The sequence below is a fragment of the Vigna unguiculata genome, chromosome 1, assembly GCF_037176805.1.
Source record: "Vigna unguiculata cultivar grain cowpea cultivar isolate G323 ecotype 2 chromosome 1, ASM3717680v1, whole genome shotgun sequence".
Lineage (NCBI taxonomy): Eukaryota > Viridiplantae > Streptophyta > Magnoliopsida > Fabales > Fabaceae > Vigna > Vigna unguiculata.
The window spans coordinates 34,382,121-34,397,158 of record NC_140792.1 but is presented as its reverse complement, the minus strand read 5'-3'; the positions used below and the strand labels follow the sequence as shown (position 1 = coordinate 34,397,158).

General features: G+C 34.0%; 2 protein-coding genes across 2 annotated transcripts; both read right to left on the bottom strand.

Moving 5' to 3' along the window:
- Positions 1-269: 269 nt before the first annotated feature.
- Positions 270-4,534, bottom strand: LOC114162808 (Pectin lyase-like superfamily protein). The gene is made up of 5 exons (XM_028046786.1): positions 4,120-4,534; positions 3,853-4,024; positions 1,270-1,476; positions 923-1,182; positions 270-580 (listed from the first exon to the last, which is right to left on the bottom strand). Exons 1-5 carry the CDS (start codon positions 4,509-4,511, stop codon positions 427-429), a joined length of 1,185 nt encoding a protein of 394 aa, XP_027902587.1. The 5' UTR covers positions 4,512-4,534; the 3' UTR covers positions 270-426.
- A 1,859-nt stretch (positions 4,535-6,393) lies between these two features.
- On the bottom strand, positions 6,394-14,723 carry LOC114183147 (uncharacterized). The gene is made up of 9 exons (XM_028070065.2): positions 14,055-14,723; positions 13,644-13,784; positions 11,982-12,362; positions 9,913-10,017; positions 8,860-9,000; positions 8,005-8,208; positions 7,712-7,804; positions 7,474-7,585; positions 6,394-6,822 (listed from the first exon to the last, which is right to left on the bottom strand). Exons 1-9 carry the CDS (start codon positions 14,529-14,531, stop codon positions 6,779-6,781), a joined length of 1,698 nt encoding a protein of 565 aa, XP_027925866.1. The 5' UTR covers positions 14,532-14,723; the 3' UTR covers positions 6,394-6,778.
- Between the last annotated feature and the right edge of the window lie 315 nt (positions 14,724-15,038).

The following is a 15,038-nucleotide window of genomic DNA, read 5'->3' as shown; positions in this document are numbered from 1 at the left end:
AAATAATTTGAATTATATTAAAAGACTCTTTTAACACATTTGAATGTTGACTCCTTTTAATCTAAAGTTATCACAACAGTAGTGAAGGGAAAATTTAAGAAGAGATTAATGAGTTGCATTAATTCGCATCAAACTATGCAATCAATCAATACATGTGTGTAACAAAATTTTACAGATTGAATTTCAGGTTCACATACATGAAATTGTAGATATGGTTAACTTAAACTCTATTATCCCTTCTTCATAAAGCATCTGATGTACAACAATAATGAAGAAATATACAATAAGTATCTTTAGCAATAAATAATAATGTTTGTCCATACACAATTCAATTAATTATGTCTATAATCTATTTTTCCCTTAGTTCAAGGTGTGTACTTTTTGTGCAATTGTATACATGAATGAAAAAAGAAATAAAAAGATTGATTATTTAGAAGTCTCCAACCATTGCTCGCCATCTATAAAAGAAATGTTGAGGAAAGCAGAAGCTTGTGTTTCATTTAATTTCTGCACATAAGCTGCCCTCAAGTTCGTGTTAGCCCCAGACCCTGAGCAGTTATATTCTCCATAGAAGATAGTCCTGCATGCATGCACGCACGTGTTCAGTGTATATATACAATATAGGATATATATAAACCTTAAAAGTTTGTTTTGAATACGATGTTACAAGTTTGTTAGGTTTAGATAGGGGTTTCACCGAGGAGATACAACATCAATGAGACCTGAGTTCAATCACATAGGACATTGAGATCACTCTTAACTCAAAACCTTAAGATAATGAATTTATAGGTTTTTATCTTTATAGAGTGCTCTACTTTCTCATTTTTAGCCTATGTAAGATTTAAACTCCTACTTAAATCCTAACACGATTGGATGAATTTTTTTTTTAAGTAATAACCAAAGTTGAAGAGAAGAGACTCACTGGTCTCTGGAAGGGTCGTTGAAATCATTCCAACCTTCAGGAGCAATGATATCAGACATTGATGTGAAGGCAAAGACAACACGAGAATAAGGTCTCCATGCTCGACCCAACCATATTCTACCGTTTCCTCCAACTGTACTGTTCACAAATGCAAACCCTGTGTTTTCATCACCTGAAACTCTACCATGAGCTGTAACAGCACCATTTATGCTCCTTTGTCCCACTGGTACAGGGTTCGCTATAGAAACTATTTCGCAGTTCTTTACATACATAACATCTTTTTATCAGTGTTTGTAAATTGCAATTGCTATCAAGAGTAGTGATTGAGATAAAGATATATACCCTACCTCGTAGAGGGACCTTGCATTGCCGAATATGAAGTCAATGGAGCCTTGAATATAGCAATCTTTGAAGTAATGGCGACCCTTATCATCGTGAAGGGTGTCTTGTGCTCCGAAGAATCCACAGCCCCTAAATTCAGATTGATCTCCGGATACCCTAATAGCTACTGCTTGTGCCCCTACGGCTCCAGGACTTGGCATTGGTGCTAAATTCTGTTTTATGTACAATGTTTCTTGTGTCAGTGACTAGGGATGGCAACGGGGCGGGGACGGGTTTCGCTATCCCATACCCATCCCCGCATAAAAAATTCATCCTCATCCCCATATCCAAACCCAACGGGTATCAAACTTTTTTCCCATCCCCATCCCCACTGGGTAACGGGTATAATCTCGTACCCATACCCGTACCCGTGTTCTAACTACTTCACTATTAATTTTTATAAAAGAAAAAAAATTACGGTAAAGAAAACATAATATTATGAAATATTCAATATTAGGAGGATTTTCTTTGATGCCAAATACCTTAAAATAAATTATAATTGTTTACATTTTATATTAGAATACCAAATAAAATTTCATGTGAACCAAAACATTTATTAAATTTGCAAACTACAACATTGATGAACTTAGTTGATAAAATTAAAAAATATTTCAAAAAAATATAAAAGGAAAACAAATATTCAAATTAAAATATATTTTAAATGTTTGTTTACTTCAATTTTTTAAATTCTAATGAATCTCTTTTTTATACACTAATAAAAGTTATAATATATCACTTGATCAAAATGACACAAAGAACAAATAATAAACATAATAATAAAAGGAAAAAAAATATTCAAATTAAAATATATTTTAAATGTTTGTTTACTTCAATTTTTTAAATTATAATAAATCTCTTTTTTATACACTAATAAAAGTTATAATACATCACTTGATCAAAATGACACAAAGAACAAATAATAAACATAATAATAAAATTTTGACATAGATTTTGTATCTTTTGAACTTCAATATATGTTGGATAGTGACAAAAAAATATTCATAGCAATTACATTAAATTTTTATATTGTAGTAAATAAAAGTTATTTATACAATTAAAGTGAAAAAAATTACAGTATGATTAATAGTGAGTTATAAAATAACAAATAATTAGATAGAATATATCGAAATATTATTCTACATGATGAAAATAAACAATAAATAAAAATATTAAAAAACTAACAAATGTGTGTTTTAGAAATAATTTGAGAGACTATCGAAAGAAATCGCACAAAGGAAATCAAATGTATAATTAAGGTATGATAAAATAAAAAATACATTAGAGAACTAATTATTAAATTACGTTTGAAGTGGTTAAAATTAAATAGAAATATCATTAGTGACCAAAAAATTTGTCATTAAATTACAAATAAATTAGTAATTAAATTGGTCATTAAATCAAGTATCGATTCGATCATTAAATCAGTCACTAATTTAGTCATTGATTCAGACAATAAATCAACTACTACCACCAATGATGAAAAATAGTGACTGATATGGGTTACTGACTAAATCAGTCACCATTTCATGTTTTTCTTGTAGTGAATTATCATATACTATTCCTAAATATCATTATATATATATATATATATATATATATATATATATATATAATTTTAACCACTTCAAACAGAATTGAAAGTGAAAAAATTACATTATGATTAACAATGAGTTATAAAATAAAAAATAATTAGATAGAATATATCGAAATATTATTCTACATGATAAAAATAAAAACAATAAATAAAAATATTAAAAAGCTAACAAATGTGTGTTTTAGAAATAATTTGAGAGACTATCGAAAAAAATCACACAAACGAAATCAAATGTATAACTAAGGTATGATAAGATGAAAAATACCTTAGAGAACTAAGAAAACTTTTCAAATATCAACATATATACTTAATGGTTGAAAAATAACGAAAATTATTTCAATGAAACAAAAGAGTTCTTCAAATTAAACAAAAATTAATAATAATAATAATAATAATAAGTAAAGAATTTTTTTATATTATCTTAAATTGAGAGTATAAACATTCTTATGTGAAAGGAAAATTTATAATAAATAAAAATATTAAAAAATAATATAAATATTCAAATGTGAGGCATAATTTTTTTTTTTATTAACATACATCATTTTAACATAATTACATAAAGGTTATGATAAGATAAAAAATATATTGGAGATGAGAATGAGTTTCATGACAAATGAAATAATTAAAAGAAAAAAAAAATAGAAAATATATATATATATATATATAGGAGTTACTTAATTAATTGTGAATATTTTAATAATTTAAACGAGAATGGAGATATGGCGGGGACGGGTATTATGGCGGGTATATGTACATCCCCATACCCAACTGAAAAAGTCGGGGATTCTCCATACCCATACCCATACCCAGTCAATGCGGGAATTCCCCATCAAAACGGGGACGGGTTCGGGCAATACCCACGGGGACGGGTTTATTTGCCATCTCTATCGGTGACGGTGTGTAATGTGTTATTTATATTTTCTTTCTTCTGGACGTATAAGAAAAAGTTATTCACCATGAAGCTTATGTTCTTAGCAATGAAATTGGAGGCGAAAACTTGTACGGAGCCACTGTAAAATGTTCCATTCGCGGATAATGCGGTGTCGTTCCATGCAATTGCGGTTGAAGTATAGCCTTGTCCTTGAAATGTAATGTTGGGTTTTGTTTTAGGCACCATAACCTTCTCACTGTCCAAAAATAGATGGCATCATAAAATTTTATCAAACTTTTCAGAGAATTGTAGAAAATCAAGTGTTTTGTTTGATGATGAGGATCAACTTACTAGTACATGCCACTGTTTATCCATAGAATGGTTCTTTTGACACTAAAATCTGGAACTGCATTCACGGCTGCTTGTACTGTTGTGAAATTACAGCACCCTTTTCGATCAACACAGAGATACGAAGTGGTGTTGGTATTTGGAGGTGGAATTCCTGGTGGGAAATCATCACAAATGGATTCTGTGTTCCCACTATCAGGGTGTTTCTTGTGATGTCTTTGGAAGTTCCCTGTTAAAGGTTTTGCAAAGTATGCAGATGAAGGTGACAAGACATTTATGAGGTACTGTGGAATTGGATTTATGAAAAACTTTGGAATTGGATTTATGAGATACAAAGATGAAAAAAGTGCGGCCAGAGCAACCAAAAGAGATAGAAGGTTGCTTTGGGGACCCATTTTCTGATTTTTGAGTGCAGGAGATGGTGTGAAAAGGGATGAGGTTGAAAATTTGGAAATCTGTATATATATGAAAATAAAAATATGTGAAAAATGCACTTGAAGGGAAAGGTTTAATGGCATGTCTTTCAATCTACCCCATCCTTATTCTTTCTTAGGGAAGTTTCCAACTTTCACCAAACTTTTTAGCTGGTTGGTTTTTCTTCAACCTTTTTTATGAGATTGCAGACCAATTAAGACAGTCTTTTATATCAGCTTATCAAATATATTTTATGAAATAAGATCAAGGTTATTGCCTATATATGAATGATTTCCATACTTTAATGTTGTTATGTTATGTGTCAGTGAAAAATTGCTTAGGTCTCATACCTCTGTGACTACTTGTACAAAAAAACTTATATTTCATCATCCAAGATTTTTCCAAAGCCTTCCACGTACAAGAATTTCATGGTAACTTCATTAAAATGGGATATTAAAAGAACATATTCTGCTTCTGAAACTTGGTTGAATTTACCTGAATAATTTACCAACAAGGACAAGCATTATGCGTGTTTGAAAATTCTTAGCAGATCTCGGCATATTTAGACAGATTTCTAATACTTTTAGCAAAAAAATCTTTTTTTTTTCATAAATTGAAACCAAATCATATACCTGATAAAAGTTGAAAAGTGTAATTGTTTTGACTTAAGTAGATACTGAGTCAACACAATGTTCTGCATAAATAATTAAGAATGTTAAGAGTTTGACGTTAGCAAATTATGTTAGCTATCACCTCAAGGACTTCTAGATGCCTTGCATTTAGGGACAAAAGATGCATAAAATTCTTACATATATATGCATTGACTTGCATTAAGTGTTAATAGCCTAATCTAGTTGAGACTTTCTTTTTTCACTTTCTATAGGTCTACCGAATCAGAAAATAAGTCAGAGAAAGCTGGTTTTTATATGTAGCACAGGTAACTTTTCTCCTCCAAAACTGCAGAACCAGGTTTTTTAATTCTTTAGGAACATTGATTCTGTTGAGTCACGTTTTTATTGTAGTCTCTACTGATTTTGTTGTGTGTAGCATGAATAAGGAAGGTGTGATTAGACTTGAGGACCAACAGATCAAGAGAAGTAAATGATGGAAAAGACCAAACTGTTTATCCCAATGTTACTATTATCCATTAAGCAAGGTGTCATCTCATCTATAATTACGTTTATGGATAGAAACTGAAAAGGTGTGAATAGGATTAGAACGAATTGAATAATACATTCTATAATTAATTTTTGTTTTTTGGTGCCACCGTCATTTAGATTATTTAAAATACGATAAAAAACAATCTAGTGATAGTCTTATTCAATTGCAACCCCTCACTGTATCTCATCCTCACCATTTCATTTAACAGATATTCACAGGATAAGAGAGTACAGCTTGATTTGAAATTACATGCAAAGTGCACGTGATTCTCTTTTTCAATTCAAGCATTCTCTAGGCTATGGAGACATTCTAGTGTTACATAACAATCACGGGGTAAAAGATATCTGAAGATCACTGACAGCATACACCGAGGTCGACCAAACTGTCATTTCCAGATCAATTTAAATCAAAGATAATAATATTTTAATTCATTTTTCTTTATCAACTTTTAAATCACCACTTCAATATCCTTAGATCATTATATCAAACCATTAAAAAAATCAAAATAAATAATTAAAATTTTGAATTAAAAGTAAATAAATAAAATAAATCAAAATATTATTATCAAAACCGGAATAATGGTGGAGACAAACAACGGGTTAAAAAATGAATCAGTTCTGTACAATGACAGCGACTGAGATAAGCCCACGAATCTCAATTCCACCATTGCTATTACTACTAGTAAATCATAAAACAACACAGTTAATTCACAAGAGCACCCAACACAAAGTCACGGGATGTTCAATTAAATAGAACAGCTCGAAGTTGGAAGACGTGCAATGCAGTACACTAGATGTTGGCATATGGAATTTTTCACAAAAGGCCATTAATTTAGGCTAACAAAATATTACAGTAATTATTTTCACAAACAAAAAATATTACAATCAGATTAGCAACTGTATTTTTCATTCGATTGTGTGCCCCTCTGATGTCACGGCATAAATAGGTGGGCACTCTGATCTCAGCTACCCGTGCAGCCAATAGAATTGGCGAGAGGAATTGAAGAGGAAGTTCAAAAAGGAAGCCAGAAACCTCGTTCCTGTACCATCATTAATGCTAATTGTCTCATTGCACAATCCGCCAAAGATCAATCGCCTTGTAGACAATAAAGCTGACGAATGTTTCCAGAAGCTGCCACAACACAAAACAAATATATTACCACTATCTGTATAGCTGCCTCTTGCCAATATCTTAAACCTATGTTAGGCTATAAATATGAATGCATGTATACTTAAATCATTAAATCAGGGAAGGTGATTATTTCTGGATGTGCTTAAATGGAAGCAGGTGTTAATTCAAAAAGACAAAAATCAAACCCATTAAAAGCCACGTTACTTGATGAAACATTGACCGTGAATAATTGAATATAAGCATCGTCGCTTGATCAAAACTTAAAAGATTATAATCATTTATCGGTGCCGTTAAATTGTGTTTCCTCCAAGGCAGAGGAAGACACACCAAACAGCCAATGCTATTAAGAAAATGGAAAATTCTGTGGTACCATCGCCCAATTGCAGCAATATTGACTGTTCCGTAACTATTAAATGTAACTCACTATTTAATTCAGTGGTCATTTGCAGAAGGTTATACAATAAAACGTATCAGTGAAATCTCCCCAAACCATTTACCAGAGAAATCATAAGCCTGGTAGAGAACTAGTTCAAAGTTCAACCTCGAGGACATACAAAAAAATATTTGCTTAAATGGGAAGACAGTGTTCATTCTAAAGGTAAAAGTCACATGTGTCGGAATAAAACACAACAATAAAAGACAGACGATTACCATATAACCAGTCCTTGAAGTACACATGGAGTGCAGATGACAACTCTCGTTTGCGACTTTCTTCTAAAGATGCTTCCCTTATGAGTTGCCTTATCTCCCCTAAATTTTTGTGCTGCAGAGAAGATACAGCTTCATTCAAATGAAAACATATTTCAAATAAAATACAGCACTTTACAGTTTGATTGCTGTAAAATTTGGAAATCCAATCAATATATTAGTCAATTGACACTACACATACATTTTTATGCTGAGATGCCTTGTAAGCATCTGGTAGAGTGAATGGATTGCCTTGTGCAGAACCAGTGGAGTCTCCTCCAAGCCAGCTCGGAATCTGTGTGCCAATAGCATGGACCAAAAACAAAGCATATAACTAAATAAAGAAGAAAGATATATGAACCTTGAAGATTCTTCATCCCAAAAAATATCGGAAACAAGATACCAGCCATGTATTGAAATCCATTAAATGTGACTCAATTTCAAAATAAAAATATTAATTTTCCCTAAAAGTCAGTGTAAAAATAACGTCCTTACCACAAAACTAGTGAACTGATCAGGGTCCACCTGGGTAGCAGACTCGGCTTGAACATCAGAAACACCTGCTGGATGAGATAATGAATCATGAGGATCAACCATGCCCAATGCAAGAGGTTCATCCCACCGGTTCACTGTAGGAACAATTCCAACTTCATTCATATGCTCCTCCAATTGGGAGTAAAATGTATTATAGGGAGCCACCTGTTAATAGTGAAAGGAAGTTCTTATGGAATGAATCCAAGGGAGTAGGGTGAGGATAAATTATAAGCCAACAAAACTAGAAAAAGCAGAAGTGTGAGCAGAAAAATTAGACCCTTCTTAACAGACCAAATAGCATTTTTTAAACCCAAAACCACACTTTAGCATTCTAAAATAATGGTAAAGAAATCTGTTAATAGATTTTGAAGATAAACTCCATAGCTTGTTCTTGCAAAGAATCAAATATACTAATCTTGTAAGACTTTTATAAGATTATGCATTTCATTACTTAAAGCTTAATTACTGAATTAACCTTTTCATCTATTTCTCTGCTTTAATTAGCAACACCTTATAAATAACATATTGGTAGAAGACTGATTCCTGAGTTACTATAATTTAAAAATTAAAAACACTAGCATAAATTATAACTATAATCTCTCTCTCTATAATCAAGAATTCAGAGCATTTTTGCAGTGCTCGGTTATAAAGCTACTTATGATATATAAAAATCAATCAATTCATATTTTATATAGGTGCCTCCCAAATGAGACCTAAACAATATTCAAAAATTAAAGTAGCATTCAAATGTAAAAAACACAGAATGAGCAATGCAACAGCTTCATAAATCATGCAACAGCTAATGAAGAAGCTCACCTGCAGCTTATGGTTATCACCAAGCATAAGTGGTTGCTGATTCACTCCCAAAAAGAAAATACATTCACGGCAATTAGCAATACAAATACGTTTTGCTGCTACAATTACATGAACACGTTCACAGTGTTCTACTCTCACAGCCTGTCAAGAAAAAAATGGTGGAGATCAACTTCCTTCCTGCTACTTTAAGTGCCAGCTATGCTAATGCTTATGATAAGCATAAGATCGGTAAAATGTTTCTCAGTTACCAAGTCTTTCCAAACATAGACAGCTCACGTATGCATAGGCAATGGTTTCTAATACAAGTAAATAATTTTATCACCTCTTTTAAAGCACAAATTCAATTGAAAGTACTTTATTGAAAGGTTTATGCGATGCTTGCAAATCAGATAAATGTACATACATAAGAGCAGGAACATCATTAATCACTATCCCATATACCTGGAAATGCTTCACCAAGCACAGATTCACTGAAGTGAAACCAAATGAGAATAATACTCCTTCCAAACTTCTCGTAATGAAGAAACAATGACAAAAGAAAGTTTAGGCAACAACAATCATCCACTCACAAAGTTGAAGTCTATACTTTTTCACATTTAATTTATCTGATTTAATGCCACATTTCCATCTTTTCACTTTACCTTTTCTGTTATGTTACCAAAAATAACCTTGACAATATGTGGTTATAGTATTTTTTTGAACAGTCCCATATGAGAGCCGATGCAAAGGTTAACTTATAGGAGTTTGATTTATTTTATTTTACTTTGATCCATATTATTTTCTCCTCCATTAAGTACTTCATTGGGAGATTTATCAAAATTGGCTCCTAAGAGAAAGAACCAACTCTATTTCCCTAGTCTAATAGGACTTATAATCCTAAGGAAATCTCATTCACTCCAAGGCAAGCCCACTTGACAGTTATCGTATTAGTATCATCTATCGTCTAGCATATATGTCCCCATAACATTTAGAATGACAAGACAATATTGTTTCCAATATTCCAGTAGAAAAACACATTCCCAATTATCCTTCAACATGCATAGAAATTGCCACCTTGCCAACTGCTCCAAGAACTATTGTTGCATCCGAACATCCATAGACAGTGGCGTATCTCAATGGTGCTAGGATGTAGATGGCAGACTCGTGGCAATTAAGAACCTGCAATGATCAAACATTATTTTTATTAGCATTCCTGTGGTGAAAAATTCAAGATCTCTCAGTTTCCAAAACTGTATGATGTAATATGCATAAGCAGACTGGGTGAGAGCAGAAAAGAATGTTTAACACAAGCACTCAACCTAAACTTCAAATATCAGCTTTCCAGACATTAGTATTCAAGGAAATTTGTCTCAAAAAAGCTTAAACTGCCTGTATTAACTCATCCTGAACTAACAATCAAACCCAATACAAACTGATCAGCAAACATTTATTATTTTAACCGGTTTTCTCAAATAAGTTTATATTACCAATATCAATATGCATATAAAGGTTTATAGGCATTCCAGTAGAACAAATGAGTCAAGATAAATAAAGGAGATTGTATTTAAGGGTACTTGAGAGCTTGAATACTCCTCTCATATGTTCTCATATTTATATTGATAGAATCATGATACAATGTGTATAGAGAAGATCAAAGATCAATCATAGATACTTAATTACAAAGTTAGGTGGATCTCATAGGTACAGCATATAGCATTTCCCGATACAACTACTTACTTCCTACCTATATTTAATATTTAATGCTTATTCTAACAAAATGATTAAAATTTAAAAATGTCTCACTTTAAAGCTTTTCAGTGTAGGCCCATTTGACCTACAATCTGTCTCTTATTTAGTTTGAAAGGACTTTGAAATTTTTATTTTTCAAAACTCAATTGTGATGATAAATCATTTAAAAGAAAATATAATTTTAAGAACTTGAAAAGAGAAATGGAATTTTATAGAAACAAAGGAAATGGACAATTTTATTGAACTGAGGATATGAGGAATATAACTCCAGCAAGGTTTCTCTTTCCTTACAAACTTTCAACTTCTTTAAATGGCATATTCTGAGTTCTTCTCTTCTTCCCCTTATTCATCTAATTGATCCCCTTTAACTAACTACTCAACTCGCCACTAACTGATTTTTCCTTCCCTTTCTTTTACTGTAAAACCAGTGCGGCAATTAGAAACAAGGTACAGGTCTTTAATGCATGTTAACAACCAGATCCACACAGAATATGGAAACAAAGATGTCCAACACTGGTAGTTCCAAATATACATGTACATAATGTTCAGATATTAATGACACTAGCAGTTCCAAATTCAAACTTTCAGACAAAACTATGGGAATTCTGCTAACTGAATTCGAAAGACTTGCTAGTCTAAGAGAGATTGAACTCATACTTCCAGAATTCTCAATAGTCTACCAGGAATGCCCTAATGAGCGTTATGCCTGAACTCATATTCTGTAGAGTGCCTATTGGATCACTTATGCCAAGGAGAGAGCACCATTAGGGGAAAGTTCAATTATTGGGAAGGTCAGACACAAGAAACCCGAACTGCCTGAAAGGTAACTAGATTGTAGGGATCATCTCTGCTGCTAGCTCTTCTTCTTACTAGGTTCTACTTCCTCATAGTTCTCTTGAACATGATTCTCTCAAAAGCAATCCTAAAAGCAGTTAGGAACCAAGATCTGATCTGAGTAGTTATGGTAGCCAATGAGTGCTTGTTTGGTATCCAATGCGCTCAAGTAGTCCAGTAGCTAAAGGCTTTGGTTGCCTTAGAGGAAAGTCCTATCTTTGGATAGCTTCCTACAGCTGGTTTGGTATCAAATGAGCTCAAGTAGTTGACTAGCTAAAGGCTTTGGTCGCCTTAGACTAAAGTTCTTAATCATACCCAAAATCAAGCACCAGTCATTTTATTACATTAAGTTAGAGCTAAATAGCTATTCATTCGGAGTAATATGTTTATATGGAAATGGAATGCAATTGCACTTATAAGTAGTTATATATGAAAAATATAAAATAAAGAGTTGAAATCTTACATAGGAATTCTATAGCTTAAATGATATATCAAAAATTAAAATCAAATTACAAGCAAAAAGACACTAAAAAAAAATATGTGAAAAGTGTAAGACAAACCTTCACAGAAGAACCTTTAATGTCAGATGCATTCTTCGTATATGATGACTTAGATATCCCTTCAATGAAACTAGCACCTCTATTACTTGTTGAGACCTTAACTGACACAGTACTTGCATCAGTCATGGCAACATCCTGATCAGAGGCACTAGATGGGCCATTTTCCTTAGAAGAAGTTCGTTCAGAAATATATTCCAAAGTAGCCACTATGTTTTGCAGAAGCCAATCATGAACTTGTGCAGCAGGAACAGGAACAGCAGGCATGTCAGGGTCTGAGTTTGCAAAAAAAGGAGAACATTGACTAAAAGAATTTCCTTCCAATCCCTTATCACCAAACTGAAATAGAAACCCAAGATGCTCGAATCTATCCATTGTTAAAACCTATCACATAAGCAATACAATAATAGAAGTAAGAACTACAAGAAAAACATATGTAAATTTTAATCAATGAAAACATAAATCATTCACCAAATTCCTCATATTTTGCTATTAATAGCAAACAAATGCTATTTAGCCTAAAAGTCAAGCTCACTAATAAAGGGGTGACAGTCTATGAGGCTCCAAACTAGTGGAATCTGGAAGGTATAGGCAACATTATTTCAGAATGCACAGAAACTATTTCCAGGATTTGGGGCAGTAACCTTCACTATTGTACTAAGCCTCGCTATGTTAAAGCTGAATTCAATAGATTCCGAAAAAGGAAGTTCACAGCTGACTCAATATACTATTCCCCAAATGAAAAGGTCGGCATATGATTAACTATGTGATATACTGGTATGTGGAGCCTTTGAGTAGAACAAAGAATATATTCTCAAAAATAATACCACATAAGGATGAAGACATGGCCAACAAGCACTTGCCTTTTTTTTATCCCCCAAGTCAAAAGAAAAGGCTGCTTGTACGTAAAATAAAAATGGCTTGTTATGTTACTCCCTAGGCATGCATAAATAACAGATGGATTTCACCGATTATTAGTGCAAACTGTCAGCTGACACATCCATAACTCATTGGACCAAAGCTCTCACAGCAGATCACAACCCCAGCCTCATTCTCAACGACAAATAGATCAATGATAAATTGTGTGTGACCCACAAATAACACATGAATTATACACAAGAATTTTGACCAAATGTAGTAGCAATTGCATGATATCCTTACTCTTAGATGTAAACCATCATGACCCCAATTAAATCAAATTAGAATCAGAAAGGGACATACAATACAATCATGTTTTTGCTCTCCACAATGCAAAGCTAGTGAAACGTCATAAAATCAGAGTATAAACTTGTGACCGTACTGTAATGGAATGCAAAAGGGTATCTATCTGCACTAAATAAACAGCTGATGTCTAACTGTAAGCACATGGATTTTGGATGAAATGCATACAAAATGAGTAAAGAATACACCAATATGACTAAGCGAAAAACAAATAACATCATTTAACTGGAGCTAAGGATTTGGGAGCCGCAGCTGTATGCGAAAAAAACATACAACCAACAATGCAAAATAACTTCAATGACACTGGACTTTGGTCACTTTCAGGTTAGTAGGCAACCTCAACAGGAATGGATCCCATATGCTAAGTCTGGTATTGGGAATGTAAGAAATAATGAACTGCAGCTAAAATCAGCAACAAAGGTCGCATACAGTAAATTAACAAACCAGAGACTCTTCGCCTTCTCCCTCTACAGGCTCTGCTAAAAGAGACATTATGTTAGCCAAGTGTTTCTGGAGATACGACAACTGATGTGCCTCTTCATCGGCCTGAGAAGGCATAAACCGCCGACTGTTGCTGCGTACAAGCTGCAAAACATTCACCGAATCAACAAAAGAATCACTCAAAACGAAATAGACAGCAGCTTAATGAAGAAGTCAAATAAAATGGAATCACAATAAACAAAAAAGTACCACATACCAGCCATAAATCCAAAGTTTAAAATATGAAAGTAACCAAGAGAAATCAATGAAATATTATAGGAATTATGCAATGCATCGGTCCAGAACAGCACCTCCATGCCTGATAGCGCTAAACAACATCAAATTACATCACAGAGAATTGGAACGATGATTCACCTGAAGCGGCGAGAGAGCGGATAAGTAGCCATCGAAGGCGGAAGTAGAAGGCCAGACATCGGCGATGGCGGCGGAGTCCTTGTGCGTCCGCGGGAGGAGTCTCTTGTAGGATTGAATGTAGAGGAACAATACCAGATCATGCACGTCGACGCCGACGGAATCGATTTCGCCGAACTTTGCGGCGGTGAGAGGTTCGGAATCGGAGTGCAGAATCGAGGCGAGGGTATCGAGGACGAGCCTGGCGTGCTCAATGGAGATCTGAAGTGAGTCGGAGATGGCCACCGAGTCGACTCGCTGGTTGGAGGATAACTGTAGAAGCTTCTGCTTCAACGGAATTAGGGTTTGCGCGGGGTCGGAGAAGATGAGTCGTGGGATTGGCAAGAGACCGTGTTCGAAGGGCTCGCGCCTTGGGTGAATCACGGTGCCTGGGTCCCTCGCCAATGAAGATGAGGTGGATGGCTCCGTTGGTTCCGTCATGGTAAGTCAGAGAGAGAAAACATGGGAAAACGAGACAGTGAGAAAGAGAGAGAAAGAGTTGCAGATCTTTGATTCGGGCACAAGAAGAGGGAGAAGAGAGATGCGTGAGCGTTCTGGTGGGGTTTACCTCACGGTCGTGAGGTTACGTGGCGTAGTATGATTGGTGTCCTCTAAACAGTGGTAATTGGTAAAATTTTAATCACATTTAAAGGCATTTGTACTGGAACCTCAGTCCTTACTTACTCCTATCTCTCTTCTGGCACGGAATTCTTCATTGAGGTACAAAAACACTGAGAGCGAGGACTGTAAGGAGAGCCTCCGTGATTGCTGCTACTACACATTTTGCATTTTTTCATGTTTTATGTAATGCTTTTTTTTCTCTTCTACTTTTCCCGCTTTAGTGAAGAATTACAAGGCGGTGTTAAATCTAGCTTGGAGAGGATCTTTGGTTATGCAAATACTAAATCTAGTTTTGCTTCTCTCAGAGATCTTCAACTTCTTATTTTG